General features: G+C 30.0%; 5 protein-coding genes across 6 annotated transcripts; 2 read left to right on the top strand and 3 right to left on the bottom strand.

The window, feature by feature from the left end:
* Positions 1–5772: 5772 nt before the first annotated feature.
* On the top strand, positions 5773–10038 carry LOC126771859 (homogentisate 1,2-dioxygenase). Of its 2 annotated transcripts, XM_050492014.1 has the most exons (11): positions 5773–5789; positions 6667–6766; positions 7406–7578; positions 7670–7766; positions 7868–8048; positions 8149–8269; positions 8339–8469; positions 8882–9036; positions 9254–9380; positions 9593–9774; positions 9853–10038. In XM_050492014.1, exons 2-11 carry the CDS (start codon positions 6752–6754, stop codon positions 9985–9987), a joined length of 1317 nt encoding a protein of 438 aa, XP_050347971.1. In that variant the 5' UTR covers positions 5773–5789; positions 6667–6751; the 3' UTR covers positions 9988–10038. The 2 variants fall into 2 exon arrangements, with proteins under 2 accessions (XP_050347971.1, XP_050347970.1); XM_050492013.1 differs by lacking the exon at positions 5773–5789 and having other exon boundaries at positions 6606–6766.
* Positions 10039–10949, bottom strand: LOC126771867 (uncharacterized). The gene has a single exon (XM_050492029.1). The coding sequence runs from the start codon at positions 10942–10944 to the stop codon at positions 10039–10041; it is 906 nt and encodes a 301-aa protein (XP_050347986.1). The 5' UTR covers positions 10945–10949.
* A 221-nt stretch (positions 10950–11170) lies between these two features.
* On the bottom strand, positions 11171–17621 carry LOC126771860 (chromatin assembly factor 1 p55 subunit). Its single transcript, XM_050492015.1, has 10 exons — positions 17497–17621; positions 17173–17350; positions 16941–17056; positions 16497–16701; positions 15747–15821; positions 15003–15185; positions 14594–14711; positions 14351–14481; positions 13825–14002; positions 11171–13147 (listed from the first exon to the last, which is right to left on the bottom strand). Exons 1-10 carry the CDS (start codon positions 17516–17518, stop codon positions 13055–13057), a joined length of 1299 nt encoding a protein of 432 aa, XP_050347972.1. The 5' UTR covers positions 17519–17621; the 3' UTR covers positions 11171–13054.
* A 713-nt stretch (positions 17622–18334) lies between these two features.
* On the top strand, positions 18335–20298 carry LOC126771873 (uncharacterized). Its single transcript, XM_050492034.1, has 2 exons — positions 18335–18459; positions 18532–20298. The coding sequence occupies exons 1-2, from the start codon at positions 18348–18350 to the stop codon at positions 19110–19112; spliced, it is 693 nt and encodes a 230-aa protein (XP_050347991.1). The 5' UTR covers positions 18335–18347; the 3' UTR covers positions 19113–20298.
* A 953-nt stretch (positions 20299–21251) lies between these two features.
* LOC126771870 (transcription factor A, mitochondrial) lies at positions 21252–23888 on the bottom strand. Its single transcript, XM_050492032.1, has 5 exons — positions 23673–23888; positions 23237–23447; positions 22860–23018; positions 22069–22262; positions 21252–21794 (listed from the first exon to the last, which is right to left on the bottom strand). The coding sequence occupies exons 1-5, from the start codon at positions 23744–23746 to the stop codon at positions 21683–21685; spliced, it is 750 nt and encodes a 249-aa protein (XP_050347989.1). The 5' UTR covers positions 23747–23888; the 3' UTR covers positions 21252–21682.
* Between the last annotated feature and the right edge of the window lie 1830 nt (positions 23889–25718).

Genomic DNA, 25718 nt, shown 5'->3' with positions numbered 1-25718 from the left:
AATATGATATACATGATGAAATATTAATTATTAATTAATCTTCACTGAAACCATCCTTTGTCACAATAAATCAATATTTGATATTTAGAACTTTGTATTAGATCGGCTGAGGTTAAAATATTTACATTAATAGATGTATTGAAATTGTGATCATAATATTTTTAATCATATATTTGCATGATCATTAATATAATATTAATTATATGTTTATTCAGATTAATATTATGTATTGCATTGATATTGTAATGTGAAATTATGAATTTATTTTGTTAAATTGTACACAAATGTTCGATAATACTCATATCTGTCACAAATTTCACTTTTAAGTTCTAAATGGTATATTTCTATGTGCTATTTATTTTTTAACTTTGAATAGGTAAGTTTGGATGAGGCTGTATGATATTGTATACGTATTTATAACACGTTTTAATGAAAAATATCACATTAATTTTGAATATATTATAATTGTACATGTAAAGATTGAATTTATGTATGCAGAAAGATAGAAAATGGTATGAAGAAATATTTGAATTTTTTTTTTTTCTAAATGTAATAATTTAAATTCCTGACAGCCTCATCTTTACTACTTTGTAGCTATTTTATCATAACAATAAAATTGCAAATATTTAACGTAATACATAGCAGCGGTTAACAGTCTTTTAAATACAGCGGATCTATTTTCAGTGGAAATATTTATAAAGTAACAATATCTTGTTCGATGAATTTGAAATATTTCTTAACATATCTTGCTTTATTTATTTATTCATTAAAAGAGATTTATGAAATTCAGGCAAAACTCAAGCAATCAAATTTTAATAATACATTTGTAAATGGACTATCACAATATTTTTATACACCAAAGGTTCGCTGTTTATAGCTTGTCGACCGCTGCTATAGTATGGAAATGATAAAATCTGTAAACATTTAAAAATAGAATTTTTTCTCGTTAACGGAAGTATATGTTATATATTTGAAATTCAATATATTAAAAAAATATATATAAATCTAAAAAAAATTTAACATATATTGATAATTTCCATCGTGTATCTGTTTGAAGTTAATAGCTTCTGCAAAATAACTTTTAACAATTCATTGTAAATATGTCATTTTCAGTTTACCATAGCAAAGTTCTCAAATTGAAAATTCAAATATAATTGAATGTTCGAAAGTGACGCATGTATGCTACGACGAGCGAGATAGAGAGAGAGAAATAATCAAAATATGAACAGTAGAGTTATTAAAGCACAATATAGTCTAATTACATGTTACAAGAACGCTTTTAAAACGTAGCGAATACATCTTAGTGACGTACTTACCAGTTGCTATTTAGATAGGATATAATATTATGTAGATTAATACAATGTTTCAAATATATTCCATATATAAATAATGTTTAAAATTTATCATCTGTGGAAATATAGTTGCTACTTGTGTGGATGGTTTTTCCAAAGTTATACTGAAAATTCCGTCTAATTTTATATATTGATCTAATATGGATATTTTTATTTAATATTTTGTTCTTTTTTAACCATTGAATTCAATGATGCTGTTTTTATTATACACAATCTCTTAGTATATATATATATATATATATATATATATATATATATATATATAAAGCATCTTAAAGTATATATATAGCATTCTACTCTATATTATTATTTTTCTTTCGTATCATATATAAGTAATATGTATGTATGTGAGGGTTAAGTCATAAATATTCATAACACACAGCCAATTTCATTTTTCAATATAATAATCCAGTGTATCTTGAAAAAAAAAGTAAGTAAGCGATAAGACCCTCTTTTGATTTGCTAATCATATTATTATGTGAATATGAAATAACATAATATATAAATTATATATAATTAAAACCCCCATACGATCACAAAGAACGTTTAGTTTGAGATTGTGTATAAAATGATGGCTATTTATTTTTATTTTTGACAAATTAATTATAAATGATCTCTTTTTCAAGAATCATATATTTCATATTTATTATATTTATTCTGTCTTAAGTTTAATGAGAAATGAATTGTAATATTTCTCTATGGCATCTAATTTAATTATGTATCAAATTTATATTTTTGTATATGAAAATACATAATAAAAATGATGAATCAATTGATATTATCGATGTGGATTCGCTATTGATATTAAATTCGTTTCCAAGTAATGATGGAGCCGATACATTTTGATTCAGAATTGTTAACGAACTATTTATGGAACGAACGGTTTTCCGAGAGTCGTTAAAAATAAAAGGATGTTGAAAAATTGAGACTTAATTAAAGTAAAATGATACGGTTATTCTGAAACTTGAATAACTGAATGAATAATAGTTCTTTAATAATAGATTAATGGGAACATTTTCATTCGCAAGTTTCTACGGAATAAATTTGTGTTTGTGGTTTTGATTTGATTTTTGTAAGTGAGGTATGTTTTTTTTTTTGTCGCGAGCCTTTTGTAGCTTTATTATTTAAAGTTACTTTTAATGGTGTCGTATTTTTTTTTACTGTGGTCGGTTAACCTTATATTGTGATATTTTGAAATTGTAGGCTTCATTTTGCTTCAATTATTTGCTTGTATGTATGTTTCAATATTAGATTATGCATAATATTATATTTAGATCAATTTTAAATATGGTTGTCTTATGCTTTGTACACTGTTACCTATATCAATATACAATATCATTAAAGTTTGTGTATATTGGGCCGGTGTAGGCCATGTGATATTATTGTATTATAAGGTAGGTTTTAGGATCGAGTGTGCCTCGGAAGCTTAATATCGTTATAAGGCTCAGCAGTACGTCACACATCTTTATTATAAAATAAATAATATTTGAATAGAATTTTTATAAACATTTTTATTTTCTTTAAATGTATATAGACATTTACTATGTATTATTTTTATTTTATAAAGCTTCATAATCATTATTGAAAGTTAAGCCGCATATCAAATTTATTATAAATATTTCGAATGACATACATTCGATTTTTCGATATTTTATTTGTAACAAAATATGTTTTATATGTATTCTGCAGGGCAGCGTTGTAATGTATAATAAAATTAAGAACTTATACTTTCGGGGCATAGTTGTATAAATTAAATATACTTTTAGTTTTAATGTGTCGCAATATCTCAGTGTTGTTCATTTTATTTTAGTAAATTTATTTATATAATTTTTTTTTTAAATAATAATACACTTAACACGAGAAATACAAATTGATTCGTGTTTAAAAAGCCATGTTAATAAAAAAATAAATAAAAAGCATGCATATATCAAGCATTTTAATATTTCGTTTTTATAAGGATTTTTTCTTAGTTTTTTATAGTGTCTTGTTGTCATAACCAGACACTGTAAAAGTGCACGTAAGAACTTATTCGAATAACATATATTCCAATTGATTAACAATCACTGCAGTTTGAAGTTTAACAATCAATTTACCACCTTAACTGTTTTTAAACGAAACTGAAATGAACTTTGAAATTATTCCTTTGCACTATTCATTATTCGAAATTCTCAAAATTTATTATGGCGGGAAAGTTTAATTTTTTAAGACTGATTTTATTGTTTATTTAATTATTTATTAACATGGAATTAGGAGTTTATATGAATTGTCATAAATGATATTTCGTGTGTATGCGCTTATGAGTGACATTTGTTACTGTGATTCTTGTTGTTTACCATTGCGATTAGTAGTTTGTTGTCACGCATAATGAGGTACTTTTTTAGCTTTTTAATGTTAGATAATTATCAGTTGCCTATGGATTATTAATAATTGTGATTTCTAAACCAAAAATATGGTTAGGGTGAAATTATTTCTGAAATAATTAATACTATGTATAAATTTATTATTTTTGAATTTCGAATGAAAAATTCTCGGTAACTATTGTTTTGAATTATCTATGCTCTCTTTACAAAGCTTTTAATATCGGTTTTATTTCAGAAATATTTCATTCTATTTTTACCATCGTTACTGTATACTATTTTGTTATCAAATTTTACCTGTTTTATATTTGAAAAAAAAAATTGGTTTTGCTGTATTAATTGTTTCTTTTCAAAATTATTGGTTTTATATTTGCTGGTAATCTCTTTGCATGTCCAAATCATATGCTAAAGTATTAATAAGAACAATAATAATGTTAATAATGTATAATTATATTCGTAGATGCAGGTTTTTGAAATATGCATACAAATAATTTCGCAATAGTTGAATACTTTGTATAATACAATTAGATCTTTACCAATGTATATTCCAAGACGTTTTCAGAATAGAATTTGAATTAAATAATCAAATAACCTATTTTGATTTTTTTATTTGGCAAATAATTATGTTAATGGATCCCAATGAAACCTTTTTTTTATTTTGTCCTCGTAACCTCCACAGACGTGTTATCCATGCCCACTACTATTTATTGAAGCAGTTAAAATAGTGAAGTAAATATATATTGTCACACATTATTTGAGTGAACATTTATTTCAACTTTGATTTCTTTTTAAAGTAGATATAAAATGCACAAATTAAGTTGTTTCTTTTATAAATCTTCATTAAATAATAACATTTATGAGCCATATACCTTAACCAGGCCAGCCAGGCCTTAATCTCTTTCACAATATACCGTTGATATTGAGAAAGAAATTAAGGCCTGGCCAGTGATGCCAACTTGGGGGTTCCCCCCAAATTTGAGGGGAACAAGGCGTCCAGGGTTTTTTAGGGGGTCTATTATTCAAGTTTTTTTTCTTTAAAAAAACGTACGAATATACAATTTATAATAAGCCTCCAATGCAACCAACAAACTAAACCAAATATAAACTCCAAGCGTAGCTATAACTGAAATATCAAAAAACTATAATATATTGAGATTGAAATAATAGCTCAACGGTCGGCGTGCTTGTACAACACATAGGAGGCCCGGGCTTCGATTTCTGGTCACTGAATGAAAAATAAAAATCGTTTAATTTCATTTTTATCATCATTAATATTATTAGGTCATTAATTAATGTATGTAAATGTGTAAAATGCATCTGCATAAATACAACGGCTTTTTTATACTACTTGAATGTATTTTTAATTTGTATTTTAAGTTACCTCTCAAATCGAGTGTACAACAAAAAAATTAGGAGTTCTGAATCGATATTTAGGGGAATTTGAAGTTGGTCCTAGGGGGAATATTCTGTAGGAGTTGGCATCAACGTAAAACGCGTTTCCCCCACGGGAATAGTGGAGGGGTATGTGGGGTTCGCCGGTGTCCAAGGCTCCCCGAACATCGGAATACCCACTAAAAAACCAGCGGTACCCTTTCCGTCTTAACGAGGAGCACCCAAAATCGCTTTCGCATGCTTCTGTGACGCAGCATCACTGGGCCTTGCTGATATTTAACAAACACAAAATAATCATATTGTAATTATATATTAAATAAATCCTTAAAATTATTTTACTGTCAAATGCGTCGTTTCAAATTAAACTATGCATCAAATAACATCATACTATTGTTTTCTGTTTTTGTTTTGATTCTTAAACCTTGAAAACAGGTAAATTGATTAGTAATAGTTGATTCTATAAAATGTAAACAAAGCTATTTGCTTTATCATATAAATTTATAAGTATAATATTTTGTAGTTTTTAAGACTGCCTGAATTAGTTTTAAATAAGTGAATTATAGTCTTTATTTATTGTCTATAATTATTTTACTATGTATATTCGTGCAATACATTGATTGAGTACGACAAAGAGTACATTACCATTACTCTCTGAAGGATGGGGGTGTAACTTATTTATTATTCGTTGGTATGTATTGTATCACTCCTGTTATATCGTATTGTTTTCTTCGTCCATTAATAATCATTTACACGATATTTGTTATTAACTAGCTTGTATTGTAATTCATAATAAACCTTACCTTAAGATCCAGGAAACAACTATCAGTTATATTTGATCTTTCTATTAGTTTGATATTAGCAGTAACATTTAACTTTCAACTTATCATAGCAATTTTTTATATTATTTATGGAACAAAAGAGTTAAGTCGAAAAAAAAATAAGATTTTATAACAAGCCAGTTAATTTCCATACTTGTGCGGTAACATATGGAATTAAATTATCACGGGGCAAGAATTAAACGTGTTTACGACTTAACTCTTAAAATTCGTTTCCACGTAAGAATATGTAATCTTAAATTTAATTAATTCGCCCTTCGCTCTTTAAGAAAGTTTGGAGCTTATTCCACATTGATTTATACATATGTTAAATATTTTAATCCGGCACATGCAGGTTTCCTCACGGTGTTTTCCTTAACCACCGAGCACAAAATATAAAAATAAATAAAGCACATGACTATTCTGTGGTGCTTTCCCAGATTTGAACCTGCAGTCTTCGGATAAGACTCAGGTGTTCTAACCACCGACATCTACACTCAAATCAAAATAAATTAAAAGAAATATGAAATTCAACGCTGCAAAATTTGTATGTACGGATGACATTGCATATACATATCAATTGACGAAAATTAAAATAATTAATATCCAATGTTTTCTTAAAAGGTTTTTGCGTCTCATAATATCATCAGTAGATCAAAGTATCACTGTTTTGTATTTATCTCGAACACTGACAACCTGTTATCGTCATGTTATCGTAATAAACAAGCAGGCTAATTAACATACCTGCAGATATTCCAGTTGGTCTTAAATAAACACCTCGCTTTTATAAGTATCACATTTCTGGTGCCACACGTTTCATCAGTTCGTTCGAAATATGGAAGAATTAAAGGTCAGATTTACATTTTTTTTACTTTTATCACCTATAAGTCCCATAAGTAAAACTTAATATCAAGAATCTTAAAAAAGGTTTAAAGTTGCTTTTCATTTAAAACATTATAGGTAAGACCTTATATTAGCATTTTAATATTATTACAATTTACATAGAATACAGAATTACTTCTAATACAATTTATGGCTAACGGAAAAGTATTAGATTTCTTATTAACTTTTATTATTAAATAATAATAAATATTTCCTCGTTATGGTAGCTTGTCTAAGATCACGAAGCCCTTTTCAATTGATTTTCATTTCATTTCAAGTTCCCATACAAGATGTTGGTATTGTTATGTTATTGTATAGACATGTTCGTAGATTATAAATAAAACGATTATTTATTTTTATCTTTTTTTAACAGTTGTAATATTTTTATTGTTTCCACTATTCACTGGAATCCGCGCGGGTCGACAATTTGTTTCGACTACATGTACAGACTACCGACTATTTATATCTCAAAAAATATACAATTTATATAAATGCTATAGATTTATTATGAGAATATATTTTCAATAGGCTTACCTAGTAGTTACCTTTTCAAGTAAATTCCAAAAATTATATTCCAATAATTCCATTTATTTTGTTAAAATTTTAGTATCTATCCGGCTTCGGTTCGGAATTCTTAAGTGAAGATCCGAGAAGGCCCGGTGCCCTACCTGCAGGTCAGAATAGTCCACAAAAATGTCCGTACGGATTGTACGCGGAACAGCTATCTGGCAGCGCTTTTACAGCTCCGAGACATGATAACAAACGGTCCTGGCTATATAGGTAAATATTTTCTATATTATTATAAAATAATTTATTTTTAAACTAATTTAGTTTACACGCATAATAATGTTCAACACTTAAACATTTACAGAATCCACCCTTCAGTAATTCACAAACCGTTCAAACGTACCACCGTTGCGAAATATCTAACACACAGGTGGGATGATGTTGAACAAGATCCGAATCAGGTAAGCTTTAATAATTAATGTTCTGTATTCAATTTGGCATCTAATTAACTAGACAACTCAATTTAATGGCTAAATTCTTTAATATCTCTCTAACGTTTTAGTGTCGCTGGCTTCCCTTTGATTTACCGTCAGCAGAACAAGTAGACTTTGTGGCGGGACTGCACACAGTGTGCGGCGCAGGCGATCCTCGCGCCAGACACGGCATCGCCATTCACGTGTACTTGTGCAACACTTCGATGGACAAAAGTGCTTTTTACAGCAGCGATGGAGATTTACTTATCGGTAGTATCCATATATAATAAAGTAAATTAAATATTATCCCTTTAAGAGGTATAAAATCTGTCAAATTCATGTTTTTTATCTTATCTTTTATCTCATCTAGTGCCACAACATGGAACCATAAATATAACAACGGAATTTGGAAAAATGGTAGTGTCTCCAAACGAAATCGCTGTCGTACAACTTGGAATGCGATTCGCAGTAGCGGTGGAAGGACCATCTAGGTAAGAAAAAAATTCAAAAAAAACTATATCTAATGTTAAAATGATGAAAATTCTATAATGTGATTACAGAGGATATATTTTGGAGGTATTCGATGGGCACTTCAAGCTACCTGATCTAGGACCAATAGGTGCTAATGGTTTGGCAAATCCGCGAGACTTTCTTACACCAGTGGCACATTATGAAGATAAGGACATACCTGGTACATTTTTAAAGTTTGTATTAGCTCTCTTGCAGAAAACATACAGATATTAAAATCGGATCAAAAATTAAACGTTTATTAAAGTCATATGATAAATTGTCGCGTATATATACATATATTCGAATAATATTTTGTAAACGATAAAGATTTAATTCAGTTTGAAATAATTTATAAGGTTTCAAAATCCTGAACAAGTACCATATCCTGAACAGGAAGACATATTCAAGGCGGAGCAGGATCACTCTCCATTTCATGTAGTGGCATGGGACGGGAATTACGTGCCCTACAAGTACGACTATTTACATGAAAAGCTTATTAAAATATATACATATTATTAAGCTTATCATGCAAATAGTTCGAATAATATTTTGTAAACAATAAAGACTTAATTCAGTTTGAAATCATTCATAAGGTTTCAAAATTCTGAACAAGTACCAGGGCGCCATATTCGAGGCGAACCAGGATCACTCTCCATTTGATGTAGTGGCATGGCACGGGAATTACGTGCCCTACAAGTACGACCTCAGCAAGTTTATGGTCATCAATTCGGTTTCATTCGACCATTGTGTAAGTTTTATTATATAGCTAGTAAAAAGTTGAAAAAAAAAACTAAACTATTAATTAAATAAAAGAGTAATGTAACGTTGCATGCATATGTTTGATATTAAACATCACCAATTCCCGACATGTTGTAAATATTTGTTTTAAAATCTAATTGGATGGATTATTATATTCAACATCTATGGAAATGGTTATTAAAAGTATTTAAATGTTTGTTTTTCAGGATCCGTCAATATTCACCGTATTGACATGCCCTTCAACGAAGCCAGGCGTAGCCATAGCAGACTTCGTCATCTTCCCACCACGCTGGTCCGTCCAAGAGAATACTTTTAGACCTCCTTATTATCATCGTAAGTTATATTTGTCATGTAAAAAATTCTCAAAGTAAATAAAATATTAATATCAAGCGTCTTATGTAAATTAAAAATACCATTTACAATTATTAATTCGAATCTGACCTTTTGAATTGGAATGAAAAAATAATAATATTAAAACATTTATTTAGTATAATAATATAAAAGTTATTCAAAAAATGTGTATAAATATTTTTGCATTTTTATAGGTAATTGTATGAGTGAATTCATGGGTCTCATCTTGGGTTCATACGAAGCCAAGGAGGGAGGCTTTCTGCCTGGCGGTGCGTCTCTGCATTCCATGATGACTCCACACGGACCAGACACAAAATGCTTTGAAACTGCTTCAAAAGCGGAACTAGCCCCCCAAAAAATCGCAGTTGGCACTCAGGTCGTATAATAATTTAATTTACAAAAATATTCGGTAAGTTATAATAAATTATATAAATTTATTTAAATCAAATTTCAGGCGTTTATGTTTGAATCTTCACTAAGCATGGCCATCACGAAATGGGGCATCGAAACCTGCCAAAAACTAGATGCGAAGTACTACGAATGCTGGCAAGAGTTACCCAAGCTTTTCTCTGATAAAATAAATGTTTAAAGATATATAACATTATTTTTATGCATAAATAAATTTTAGTTACAAATCGAACTAATGTGGTTTTAATATCTGAAGTGATATAAATGTTAATATTAAAACTAAAATCATCGGTGATATTCCCGAACCACTGTTGTATCTTAATGATTTAGTGGCGTATTCCTGCAAGAGACCGCATTCGACTTTTCTCTTCAACTTCGAAGTATCTCTGGAAATCCGGATCATAAAGCAACTCATCCCTGGCGTCACACTTATAGATGGCCCTTTGACTTGGAGAGCGTCAACAACTGTTGTGTTCTGAATTGATACCGTCGAATTTCCATTCGTCACGTTTTGGATAACGCTTATAGTTTTAGTGACATTAGTGATTGTCTTTTGTTCACGTTCTGCGTCCCAGATAAAACTGGAGATCAGTTTGCAGTCTATACGAGTTTCTTCATATTCTCCATTCGTTTTATGAATACTTAGTTTACATATCTCGCCTGGATTGCTCGTGTATTCCCTGTTGTGATAGTGGTCATGTTGGTTAGAGGACATTCTGCCCAAATTGTACAAAGCCAAACCGGTTAATAGGTTATCAAATCTACTGCCGGAGTTTCTGTACTCGTAAACGTATACAGGGGGTTGTCCGTGGAACACGGGATGCTGGGCTGAGCCATAGCTTATCTGCTGCGGTGGGTAGTAGTGATAATGATTCACTTGTGCTGTGTGTCGCGTACCGTGCGTAGCGCGATTGTTCCCGGAGAGACCCGGCGTGTGGGGGTAGCTATGGGTGTGAGTCCCACCAGGGTAAGATTGTGGGGCGTGAGGATAAGTATGAACATACGAGTTGCCAGAGAGTCCATTGGATGCAGGGTAATGACTTCCGATCGATCTGCCAGCCGTACTCCCACCCCTTTTCGCCCATAGAGGTAATATTAAACAGCAAAGTACGAGTAAAAAAGAACAATAAGGCGACATTTCGCGTAAGCTGTCGGATTTGAACTGCACTTGTGCGTGTACGGAGCGATGCTCCACTCCCAGTAGTGTCGGGCAATCACATTAAGCGTGACGCAGACGGGCGGTGTTTAGCGACAGTAAACACGAGGGTGGAACATCCCTCACGGAATTAGATCAGTTAAAAATGCTTACGCAAATAGTACTTGTCAATTAACCTTAATAGCTTTTGTGGGTCAATGAAACGGCATTTTGAATTGAGATAGTTTTATTCGTAATAATTAGCGGAGCTTAAAATTACAATCCATTACTGCGTAAACATAAATACAATCGATCAGTCGTGTATTCGGTCTCCGAGTTATTCTTGTGACTTACTTGATAATAAATTAGAATGGAATCGACCTCCCAGGGCCGGCGAAAGGACTTTAGAATAACTTAAAAATTATTTTATTGATAAAACATCGTAAAAATTCGGTCGCCGGAAGACGACAATTTTTTTTTATCATAAAAATAGAAACTTATTTGAATATCTTATCTTTAATTTAACTCTTAGCAGTTCGGTTGCTATACCATGTTCACTTTAGAGATGAAATTTGTAACGAAAAACGTCATAGGTCTAGCTGGAACTACAAGTGTACTATTCAAATTACTTAAATATTTATTTATTTAAAAAAATATTTATGACACAAATAACATCTAACATTCATAATGAAGTACATTATTTAAATTAATTCAATATATAATATAAAATGGAAATATTAATATTTACGGAATTTAATTGTAATCATATTTATTGTTTTAGAGTATTTACAAAATCTATATTTATTAGTGCCTATATAGAATAATTATAATATATATTATAAAGTATAATAATAATTTATTGATATATTATCAGCATTGTTATTACTGTAAGTAAAAGAAATTACATTCCTTTCACGATTGTTATTGATTCCAAAACTGTTATCAATATTATTTTATTACAAATTTACATACAGACATACCTTAAACCAACGATAATAATCTTGGACAAGACATAAATACCGAAAAACGACCATAATGTCAATTCACTTGTATTGTAATTTATCAAATCAATTGTATTTTTTTACTATAATCTGAAGACACAATTTTTACACTAGCAACATTATCATTGTTCATACTCATTACATATCGTGGGTTCATGGGACTCTGTAAGCACAGTATAAATAATTAGGCCAAAGACAAATATTTGTCTCGTAACCTTCATTATTATTATAATGAATAATTGAAAGTGAACAAGGTATAGAATTTATTACAACCATACACAATCCGAGTTAGGAGTTTTTGTAAATGCCTTCGTCAATGTTTCGTATGCAAATTTATTATATAACAAAAATATGTTGTCTCCTTTAAAATAAATCTGTCTTCGGATTTATCCGAGAGATTCTTGCACATTGAAAATATTTAACATTGGCCCCTAAATAGTATATTACACCAACACTAGGAAGATCGCTAATCATTTTTAATAGTACATCTATACATAAGAAAATTTTACTTCTATATAAATTAAAACGATTACATGGTTATTTCAAATTGTTCCTATTGTTATATTGCTTATATACTAGTTATAATGTCAAAATTTATAGCATATATCAAGTCAGTCTATACATAACGATGTTCCTATTGCTGGAGTAAAAACCCACGCACAACCACTGGCCCTCATATTAAAATAAATGAATGTAATTTTGTTATTTAATTTAAAATATTTGATACATTTTAAAAACACAAAAGGCTCCGAACAAGATTTTTGTATAAATTTTGATCACATAGTTTTTTTCAGCCACTTAATTATAACTTTTGCATACAATCCTGCCATTTATTTCCTTGATAATTTAACATTGACATTGTAGAAAGTAACGATGAAGCAGATCCAACATATTGTACATTTAAAATCTGTATACGAATACTGTAATAAAACTAACAAAATAGCATTGAATTACATTAAAATTCTTGTAACACAATAGTTTTAATTTCAATTACAACCTCATTTAGTTTTTCAAAAACAATTTCAACTAAAGGAATGATTTTAAAATGAACAATATAAGATCTGTCCACGTACAGTTGTAGACGAACGTGCGTGCGGGGCGAAGGCCGGGGCTTACCCATGGTTGACGTTGACGCCCGACTCCAGCTCCGAGGCCGGCGTCTCGGGCTCCTCGTCGTTGTAGATGTTCTCCGCCATCTGCCACACCTGGGTGGAATAAATCTATTAACACGCAGTTTTCGGAAATTCCGACTAATATTATAAATTCGAAACTGTGTTTTTGGATTTGTCCTTCTATTGCACAGTGATGATTCAACTGCCTTACATTAGATTTTTGTTTGCACGGAGTTAGGAGAGGCCTAATTCTAATAAATAAATATTACGCAAAGGTTAGAATATATCTTTGCGTAATATATGTCCGTTAAATTGAACTGTGAAGTTGTTAATTTGCACACTTTATACTATGATAAAAATATATGTGATTGAATGTCCCAGTGTTGGGATAATTGGCTATTGATATATGGTGACGATGACTAGAGATCGGATTATATGCATCATAAAAAGCTTGATTAACATGCAAATTTGCAGGAAAAATGCTTAACATATGCCAAAAAAAATCCTAAAAATTGGCAAATTATACATATTGTATTGTTGTATATTGAATTCAAAGATAAAAAAGTAAGTTTTAATTTTTTGTATTCATAATCAGCATACAAGTGGAAAAGGATTGCTCTACCTCTTCCAAGGTAACCAGGCAGGTATGATAATTTATAATATTCCCTGCTGAGTTTCTTTTGCCAGTTTGGGCAATTATACTATTTACATCCTCAACCTTGGAGGTTCAGTGAAACAATTTCAACTAAAACGTTTCTGCCAAAACAGACCTGCATGATGTTGTCCTCGGAGACAGAGCAGATGACCCAGGGTTCGTTGGGGTTCCAGGAGAAGTCTGAGATCTTGGCAGTGTGTCCGCCGTGTATGAAGAGTAGCTCTGGTGGGCCGTCTTCTGCGTCTTCCGCCGTCTGCTCTTCACCTATCTTGGACAGATCCCACACGTGCAGTCTGCGAACAAGGCATAGTCATTACTCATCTACATTTTACACTTATGGATTCAAAGCTATACATTGCTATAATCAATAATATCGAGGCAGTGTGTACACTTGCGATGGAAATAGCCACCACTGTAATCTACTTTGCCATAACGTTTATAAATAAAAATAAAAAACAACATTAATTGATTCTTCATGAAAACTACAGAATCCGACGAACAATGGATCACCCTCAAAATTTTGTTTTATATCATTTAACCTTTCACTGTGTTCGTATGTAATTTACGCATATATAAAACGCTAAGTTTATAGCTAAATTTCGTATTGTAAAGTTATTTTACAAAAAAATATTATAGCATACCTTCTATCAGTGCCGCTGCTTGCGAGGATTGTTTCATTATGCGGTGACCACTGCACTTGGAAGATTTCATCCTTGTGTGATTCGAATGAGTGAAGTTTGAGTTTCAAGTTACGTAAGTCCCATAGAGCGACCTAATAAACAAATTTATAATTTCATATGCGAAACAAAGGGAAGTTTTCACAGATATAAAATAAATTTAATTCTAATAAATATAAAAATAATCGGCATTTAAATAAGGCTTACCGTTTTGTCAGCGCTGCCAGTCGCTAAGATAAATTCTGAGTAAGGGTTGAAGCTGAGACAATTGACTTCTGCCGTATGTGCATCAACCGTATGTGACGGCTTACAGGTATTATTACATCTGGAATACCATAAATTATCAACATGTGTATTTAACACACAAGAGAATAGAATTGATTGTTAAATTTTGTTAAGTCATTAAAAATCCACCATTATTTTACTTTTATTACTTCAAATACATTGAAATTTTATTTGAAAAAATGTAACTCGTTACTTATCCACACTTATCTGTAGTTAAAGAAATGTAGATGTTTTAAAAATTATTTTTATCCTATTGAGATTCAACGCTCAATAAACAATATTTTGGGTAGACCAAACACAGTTTTCAAGTAGTATGAACACAAATGATCACCTAGTATCCCAAATCATAAGCTTCTGATCATCAGCCACTGAGCCGAAGAGCGACTCGTGCAACAAATGCCAGGCCACGTCCTCCACCACGGCGGTGTGCCCCGTGAACACGGACTTGGCCTCGATCACGCGCCCCTCCTTGGGCGTCGCGTTGATGTCCCACAGGCAGATTGTGTGGTCATCACTGCAACACACACACCCATATATACTACAGCTGCTTCATGATTATTTTAGAAGTACAAGTAGACTGCAAACAAGTGGTAATCAAATATTTATGGACATACTATATTTTTTTTTATAACCTAGGCAGGCAGACGGGCTAATTGGCCATTTGCTGGTAAGTGGTCACAAAGGTAAGAAATATTAACCATTCTTTACTTGGCCAATGCGCCAACCAACCTTGGGAATGTAAAGATCATATGACCCTTGTGCTTGAAGTTTATGTATCATTCACCTTTACAATGGAAACAACAATACAAAGTATTGCTATTTAGCAGTAACATATTTAATAAGTGGGTGGTAGCTACCCTGACGGGCTTGCACAAACCCCTACCACCAAGTAAATATGTTAATAAAAACTAGATATCTACTTATTAAAAATCAACAAATTTCAAGTTTACAATCGTTTGTACATTTCTTTTATATCTCACTATCATACATATTACATGCATATTATATGCATATATTTATTACATATTATTAAATTCATATTTATTTCTAATTAAAATAGTAAATGAAAGCTTACCTTGCTGAAAGAAGATAGCCATTGAGGTTTGGGTTCCATGAGAGACCATACCCCTCTTTTTGATGACCACGCAATCTATATAGTTAAATAATTAATACATTTCATAATACAATCAATTAAAACTAAACATTTTTAAATGGGAGGGAGAGGAGGCCTTAGCCCAGCAGTGGGACATTAACAGGCTGTTACTGTTACTGTATTTTTAAATGTATTTGATATTTAAATAAAAGCGTAATTGTATTTTATTATAATATGATAGATGTTCAATTTTAAAAAAGGAACAAACAAAATAACAACTACTACTGGTTATAAATACAGGAATGTTAAATTGAAAACTGTCTATTATTAATGAAAATAATTGAATTTGTATTTGCATCAGATTTTTAAAAATTGTACATGAAAAACAGCTGTTTTCATACCAAACACTTCCTATCCATCTTGTTTTTTATAAGGAAGTTCTCAAGGGCCAGCAAAAATGTATTAGAAGTAACAATTGATTTATAGTTGTTCATTAATTAATTTATATAAATAATTAATAGCTAATTTTTAACCATTATTTATTTTTAAATGATAATAATCAGTAAGTGCTCAAGCTGCTTGTCTTTGGGGATGGAAAGGTTTACTTCATTTCAGAATGAGTAAATAGCAGCTGGAATATTACTCAGGTTAACTGCATTTAAAATATTTACAATAAGCTTCTAATCTATTTAAAATTTCATGATTAAAATTACATTTATAAAAAATAATTACCTAAGATCGGGATGGCATTCCCCAGAAGGTTCTGGTTTAGAAGGATGCTTGGTGTAATCAAAGACTAACACATCAGAGGATGGAGTTTTTGTTGCAATGACGCAAGGATTCTGTGGCATATAGCGTGCTCTATTGACTTCACCTTCATGGTTTATTTTAATCTCTATATCTATTTTACCCGATACAGATCCAAAACCACCAAATTCTAAAGAACAAAAATAAAGTTAATTACATATTAAAAATATTTATTTGGAATGATTACCCAAGACATACATACTACAGACAGACAATAAAACAAATATTTAATTTATACTGTTTTTATCTTAAAATATTATGGATATTAACTTTCTTAAATTATGTATTTCAATAAAATTTATCTTTGAATTCAATAGGATTTATCAAAAACATAAGAGTAATATCTACATTTCTCTTCAGAACACTTACCACCCTTATCATTGTCATAATGACTGGCATCAAACTGTGCATCCTCATTTGGTAGCTGGACACTTGCAATCAGGAGATGGTTTTGTTCATCCGATGTGTGTGTGCCTAGAATTAGCCTACAAAGAGAAATCACAAATATGTTCAAGCTGTTTGGTGTGAATTTATATGGATAACAAAGAAAGCTATTACTTCCAAATGTTCTAGCTTTAAATAATACGTGTTTTTTAAGTACCTGTGAACGGAATAATCCTTTCCTTCGGGTCTAGTGACATCTGGAAGCCACTGTGCAGTCAGTGAGGGCCACTCTAGAGCGTGTGTCATGACCAGGTCGTACAAGAACGGTGTGTTCTTCTTCCATATTTTATATTCTTCGTTAATAACCCTTTCTTCCACAGCATCGTCGAACGTTTCTATAAGTAAAAAACCCTTAAATATTTGCTAATAAATAGGATACATCACTTTTGATAACCAAAAAATGATAAACGGCCTGTCAAGAATAAGTAAGATAATTTCATTTAAAATGTTTAGATTATTCAATAGTTTAAAGTAATATTACCTCCATCACCTTTATCACCCATTTTATCGTTATTTACGAACTTTCGTTCGCAATTATAAGATATTTTATCACAAAAACCAACCGGCCCCGTAAAGGCGCCAAACAACAATCCTTTTCTAGCGTTATCAATGTTGCCAACTATTAAAAGTCAAAGTATATTAGAGACACATTTAATTCCCTCATCTTAGTTCTTAAATCAATCTAAGATAGATAAAATAATTTAAAAAAAAATCAGATTTCTTTAGATAAATTAAGTGTCTAGCTGTTTTGTGATACTTCAGTTGTATTACTTTCTATAGAAAAAAAATATACATCAGAAAATTCTTACAGGCATTTCGATTCCATCACAATTTTTTTCATTTATAATGGAATTGAAATTATATTTATAAGTAGCTTCTTTTTAAAATCCATAATCTGTATATTTTTGATATTAAATCCTAAACTTTATGTTTTTAACGATTGTCAACATAAAAAGCTATTGTTTACTATGGATTCCAAGGAACTCAGTAATAATATAACACCACCTACGATTTAGACAGTTTATTTTTTTAGTTCAGACTTAAGAAAATAGCCAAATTACATTTAATATCAGAACTAAAGCAAACCAAATAAATATATTTTTACATATTTGTGTCCAAAACATTCTACACTAATTCAACTTCTTCAAACTATTTATGTAGCAGCAAAAGGTTTCCATAAATACATTTAGCAAATAAAAACATAAATTTTTATTGTACACAGCAATGCTGTTGATAAATAATTCGTCAGCATAATATTAATTATCAATACATACAACTCCAATGACAGACCATAACAATTGGTAACACTCGATATTTTGTCAAATTGCCAATATGGCTGATGCAGCATTAGCACGTCGTGAAGCACGTAGAAGAAAAATATTAGAGAATTCTCATAACAGACTTCAACTTATATCAGGAAAAAATGACATCGAAATTTGTAAAGGTACTAAAGTATACAAATTCGTTTTAATAATTTTATTTCATTTCTAAAATTGCAAACTTACTATTTTTTCAGAGCCTTCGATTTCGATCAAAGCGCCAATACCTGAACCGATCCTTGAGAACTCAATTTTTCAAGAAAGCAGCAGTTCCAACAAGTGTGCACTTAATAATGGTGTAATAAATACTGGAGACCCATTCGGTTTTGTGTCAACGAATCACGAGAATTTTGCAATAGTTGATGGAGATGTCACCATTCCAAGTCATGACATAGCAGCTTTTTTACCCGCGACAACTGAACCAACGCCACAGTCTCCGCCGTTAGTGGAAAAATTAGTTAGCTATAAATACGACGTAGTGGTAATATCGTTATTAATTCAATTGTTTTATAGTTTTTCGTTAATAACATTTGATAACACATACTTCTTTCTTCCCATAGTTTTGTATATCACAACAAAATTAATATGGTTCCCAAAACAACAAAGTTCTAATTTTGCCAATGCTCTTTTACTTTTAAATGGTATGTCAGCCAGTAGAGTACAGAGAATAATGTCTGTCACACAATGGATAAGTGCATTTTCTCAGGATGTGTGTGTATTTTTATTCACAATAATTTGTGTACAGTCCCTTTGTGAGAGTGTGAGAAGCAATATATAGGATTACATTTTTCTGTTTATCCACAAATTCAGGGCTTTTTGATGACTGAACAGTTTCTATTTAAGCAAGCTAAGGTTACTGGGAATGTATCATGGTTTGAATGCTTGTGCCTTTATATGTAAGTGAGATGTGACAAGTGTGCGTTTTAGTCACATATTGCCATTATAGTTTTAAATTTGTAAGTTTGTACATAGTGAAATAGAAAATTTTTGTATTATCAAATAATAGTTATATTGTGTGCAGTTGGTATTTTGGGGAGTGTATAATTTGTTATTATTCATTCATTTGTTCTGATATAACGTCAATGAGTGCTGTGATTCATGTTTTTCTATGGGGAAGATTCATTCATTCTATGATAAAAATATTTGTAATACATTTTCCACTTATTGCATTTAATATCAAATATATTTGTATATTTTTGTATTTTTTCTATACTTACGATGTTATGCATGTAAATTTTTAAAGCATCTTATCTTGTTTTTTTCAATGAAGATTACATAAACAAAAAGTGGTTCAATATCATGTAATTAATTAATTATTTTTTAAAGTTTAGATCATCAATTAAATGACAAAGTTAGTATAATAATTGTTACGTTCATTTTAGTTTACTGTAACATTTGTATGTGTACAAATTTTATTAGAATAATTTATGTAATGTAATAAATTTCTTCCAATTAATGAGTTTGAATGTTCATTAAAAATGTCAGCTGTTGTACTGCATTTAAAGGACACTTGAAACTGAATGTGTATCATGGCAGTTTGTGACTGAAAAGAGAATTTGTAATCTTCAATTGGCAATATTTATAACTTATGGCTTATTTGCTCAACATAACTTATTCTAGGCACTTGTTATGTATATTGCATGTATGATATGACATTTATAACGTTATGGGTTCTTGCAGAAATTTATAATCAAAGTACAACAGACACTTAAGCTGGCTTCAAACCAAAGACTTAGAAAGTTAATGAATAATTCACATAAAATATAATCTATGTATTCTATTTATTCATGTATAATTGCTTCATCATGCTTTTATCTTTAATGCTAATACAGTTTATTTATTTAATTCAATTTTACCAGCTTAATGCCTGTTGTTGTAAATAGACAATGAAATATAAATAAAATATTTATTTTAATTATATTTTGTAACAAACTTTTGAAATAAAAAATTGCTCTAACAATGTTTTCTTGCATTTCATTTTATTTTCCTTTAAAAGTATGCTGTAAAAGTATTTTAAATATTAATGAAAATGTTTCAATATTTCTCCAAAAACAACTAAATGAGTGATTTCAATAACAATATATGCTGAACTCCGTTGGGAGGTAATTATTCTTGTTCATTTCTTTAAGATAAGGATTATTTTTATGATTAATTATTGAATTATATGATTATATCAACAAATAATGATAACAAATAAACTACATTTATAAAACAACAGTAAACATGATAATGTGGTACAAATTAAGCTATCAGAAAATTATTACTCTATTGCTTCAGCCCTGTCATCGATCACGTAGAGTTAAGAATATAATCGAAATTGCATACACAGTTTACTTCACAATTTGCTACATATAATAAAGAAATTATGAAATCCGAATACGAAATGTAAGCACAACTGACAGTATCAATTATGTTAATATACATTGTGTGGTAATAAAACTGAACAGGCTTATAACATCCAACAAATAATGGATATTGAATTAAGCGGTGAATCCTACTTGCATAATAATTATAGTAGAAATGACACAAAAACATTTCTCTAGTAAAAGAATTTTTAAAGATATTTACTATTTCTGGATAGTTTAACAAATCACAGCATTACTGCAAAGCCAGTCCAGAATGGAAATTAATTTGGCAGGAAAAAAAATTGTGCATCACACAATAAAATGCAAAATAGGTACACTTGCAATCTCATTATATGAAAAGAATGAATAAAGAACTGTAATAGTTTGAGTAACATACACTTCAAACTATTATTTATAGTTGCCCACTGTATTAGAAACATAATGTGTTTAATTAAAAAAAAAAAAATTTGGGGCAAACTTAAGAGTCTGTATTATTTATAATTCTAAGCTTATGATATGAATAATGTAGCAAGTACTAAGAATAATGTAATAAAATTAAAACAAAAATAATAAATGCATAAATCTTTATGAAGTACTTACATTACTTTAAAGAAATGAATTTATACATTGCAAATCCTTCAACTAAATGATGTCAAAACTGCTGCAAGCTAAATATAACTAAACTCTAAAATTTAAAAAAACTTTTAATACTAGTCATAATCGTCTTACTCTTTCTGTCTTCGGTTTTTGAGGTATTATCTGATTCTTTTAAACTATTTTTAACAGTTTTCTTTTCACCCGTGCTCTGACATACTTTGTCTAATGCTGGTATATTATTATTAATATAACTTTTTCCTCCTGAATCATCAGATTTCAGAGAAACATTAGGAAGTGTTAATATTGGTTTAATTGTTCCTTCTGTATTTGCTATGCTAGAAATATTGTCTTTATCATTAGATTTTTTTTGTAAAGAATTAACTGATACGTCAGAGCACCCGAGTTCCTATTGTGTATCTAATGCAGATTTTGGTTTTTTCGGTCGGACATTTTTCTGCCTGATTAGATCTGAACGACCTATTGATAACATTTTCAATTCCCACGCTTCTAAGTCTTTCCTGCAAATAAAACAATTATAAAAGTACTGTTGGTTGTTTCAAGTGCATATGTAGTATATTATTTTGTTAATTTACTTTGAAAGTTGTATACAAGTTGTTTCTGGTTACATATACTATCTGAGTTTTGAGTCTCTTTATAATTTTTTTATGATCGGTAGAAAGACGACTTATATTTTCATTTGAATATGAAAGTTAATCAGTTTTTTATATTATGTGAAATTCGGAAACAAGCAATAAGTTAATAGTTGGACGTAATGTTAAATTTGTTCCTTACTTATACTTATTCATAAGATTTTGAGCCTGTTTTTCGAATCCAACTCTTTCACTCTCAGGTAAATTCAGCCAATCCATTCTCAGTTTCTTTTGGTATTCTTTTATATCATTACCCTTTAATGTATCACTTCTTGATTGGGCAAATAAGAAATAGGAAGACATTGGTTTTTTTGGCCGGCCCATTTCTTTATATTCCTATAAAAAATACAATGTTATGTCATGTTAACACAGATCAATAAATTTTATTTGAATAAAAGTAAATAAATAATATTAACAGTATATAGCAGTTTAATATAATATACATTCAGTTCATAGACTCATATAGTCCTTTTTTATGAACAAAAACCAAGTTTTCCAACAAGTTGCAACTGAATAAAAGCAATAAAAGTTTAATATTTCAAGTAAAGGCCAAATAAATATTGATCTTAATTTCATATTCCTTTATTTTCTCAATAGCAATTTTATTGAAATTTCCTAAAATGACAAAATAAAATAAAAGAAGTGAAGTGGCTAGAACATGAATAATCATAGAATGTGCATTAAGTCAATAATTCACCACTGAGTTTCCATGTGCTTAATTAGTCATAATAAATACCTACTCAGTGATGAAAGAAAACATTGTCAGGAACCTGTATGCATCAGATAAAAATCAATCAAATATGTATAAAACAATCTGCATCTGAAGCAGTGTGGTGGAATAAGTACCTAACCTTCTCCTCGAGTGGAGACAAAACAACATTTACAGCCTGTTACTTTAAATATTATAAATTAAAAAATAAATATAATACTTACAGCTTTCAGCTTTCTTTTTTCTTTTGCAGTGGCCATTTCATCTTTGACTCTCTTAATATCCTCTTTTTGCTGATCAGTGAGTGAGGACTCATAGATATCTTTGATCTTTTTGTAGTCTTCTAGATCTTTTTCATATTCTTTTACCATTTGTGACTTTGTCTATAAAGTTTTTTTTTGGCTTATATATTAGTTTATAGTATAAAAAGAATACATGTTTAATAGACTAATTTGAAAGAACTCTGTTCAAAAGTAGATAAAATTAAAACAAGAAAATTCTGATAGATCACCATGAGTGAAATCTTATGTTAATATATAAATATACTTTATTTTATTTTATATAGCATATAAAACTCATAATGCTTATTAAATTTAAATACCTCACTGTCTAACTGTTGCCAATGTTTAGAACTCCAAGCTATGGCTTCTTTAGAGCTTATGCCAGGATTTTTGGCGAGAAGAGCAGGGCGCATCTGGGTCATGAACTTAAAGAATGGAGTTAAAGGTCTCTTTGGCTTCTCAATTCCTAACTTCGCTTCAGCAGATTTTTTCGTATAATTACATATTTGACTTTGATTAATCCAGTTTGTTCTGTAATATTAAGTTTTATTTTTTTATAATTTGTATTTTTTTTTTCGAAAATAATATCGCGAATGTCGATTTAAACAATCGACAAACAAGTCATAAAAAAATTTCAGAAAAAATAATAATTACATATCATCAAACAAATAAAAAATTACTTAATGTCGCTATCGTTTGAAGTGCACTTTTGAAACATAAATAAACATTAATTTGGCGTCATAACCTCAATCTTACCTTCCAAGTAAAACATTCTTATAGCTGCCTGTTATGAAGTTACTTAAACGACATAAATGACTAAAAGGAGACATAATTAAGTATTATGTGATATTTTCATTAAATATATATTACTTTCTCAGGTTAAGAAAAAATAACCGCAAATAAAATGTCACATGAGTCAAAGTGAATGGAATGACTTATGATATGAGTGGGAGAGATTTGAATTTAGTTTTAGATCGTAGACAGAGAACAAATAGTCCAAGGGGCCGTGAAACCGCGATTGAGACAGAGATAGTTTGTTAATGTTGCGTATAATGTTGCCATAGTAACTGCATTCCCTGTTTTGGGAAATAAATAATTTTCAAGATTTCATTAAAACAAATAAATAAGTTTATTAAATTTTACTTTTTAAAATTTATTATACTTTTTTTTAATTAAAAAAAAATTGTTTTAGAACTACACCCAAAAACTGTTGCATTGTTTGTTTTTGTTTCCGTTATCAATAGTACTTCAGCATCTTTATATGGTACTGGATTAGCATTCTCCTCAGAAGTTGAAATCTAAAACACTCAATTAAATTATTACTAAAGAATGAATGTCACATAGATTTCTATGTTAACCTCTTGACTCGAATTTAATAATATTATAAATTCATGAAGAATGTTAAATAATGTTGTCGTTAGGAAATTATCAAAAAGAGAACGAATAAATAAAAATAACATATTTACATATAACGAAGAAGTTTAGGTTATTATTGGACTCCATATTTATTTGTTTGCATTGTCTACGAGTCGATATTTTTTATCGAAAATCGGGACATTTTCTTTAGCTGACGCTAGCAGCACTTACATGATAAATAATTATAGGTTATGAATGATAAAAACTGGAAAATCCTATTATCTTCAGGATTTTAATGCAATATAAGGTTCCGTCATGCTATGGCATAAATAAACATCAATGAGAAACTATATTTAGGGACAAAATCGTCGTACTTACGCGTAAAAACACACGCCGGCAATTTTCTTCTTGCTATCACTTTAACATGAAATAATACGACACTGCACCATTGTATAACCTTTGATATGATATAAGGATTGTTTCTCGGCCTTTTCACTGGATTAGAATCGTTTTCTAACATAAAAGTAAGCGAAAATTGAACAAAAAACACAATGAACGCACCAACTGTCAAGTTTGTATCGCTACTTAAGTAGCGAAACAAGCACAAAAACTGGTTACGCGATAAGGGATAAGAGATTTGATAATTCTATCTCTGTCTAACCCATTTGTAACGTAATTTTCGTTCTCTTTCTTGTGTAAGTGAGAAGGAAGTCGTCATTGCGTCTATTAGTTTCTCTGTCTACGATTTAGATACATATAAGTACCTACCTAACGTCACTGAATCTGACACAGACTATCTATAATGTTGCAGCTTTTTAATAAAAGTGAACTAAATTCTAAAATATTTTATTCTAATAATGATGATATATTGTTTTTGTATTCTTATAATGTACATAAGACTAACTAAATATTTATTAAAGTTTGTCGATTTAATGTAATGTTGGAACGTTTCTTATAATATTTCGAAAAAAAAATAGTTTATATAAATGAACAAAGTATAACATTTTCATTATTGACTCGTTTTGGGCGATAACAGTGAAGGTGGAATTCTTAAAAAAAATAGAATCTAAATAATAATAATAGTATCAAAAATAGTCGTTTTTCTTCATGTACAATTTTAATTTGATTATAAGCCAATACTTCGTAAAGTAGTACAGTAATAAAACCGCAATGAAAATATTAAAAACACTGTTCTTGAGGGTTGCCACCTATCTATCTGGGTATTTACCACCCATGCTACTGCCAAACAGCAATTATTGCCAATTAGCAACTTAGTATTGTTGTTTTGAAGGGTGAGTGAGTCAGTGAAACTACAGGCACAAGGTATATACCTAATATCTCAGTTACCGAGATTGGTGGCGCATTGGTGATATGTTATAATGGTTAATCCACCTGATATTTATTATAAAAAAAATTAAAAGCACTTAGTCAAAAAAGGTTATGAGT

Source organism: Nymphalis io, chromosome 11 (assembly GCF_905147045.1).
Source record: "Nymphalis io chromosome 11, ilAglIoxx1.1, whole genome shotgun sequence".
NCBI classification, from domain to species: Eukaryota; Metazoa; Arthropoda; class Insecta; order Lepidoptera; family Nymphalidae; genus Nymphalis; species Nymphalis io.
The sequence above is the reverse complement of the archived record's forward strand: the minus strand, read 5'-3'. Positions and strand labels throughout refer to the sequence as shown.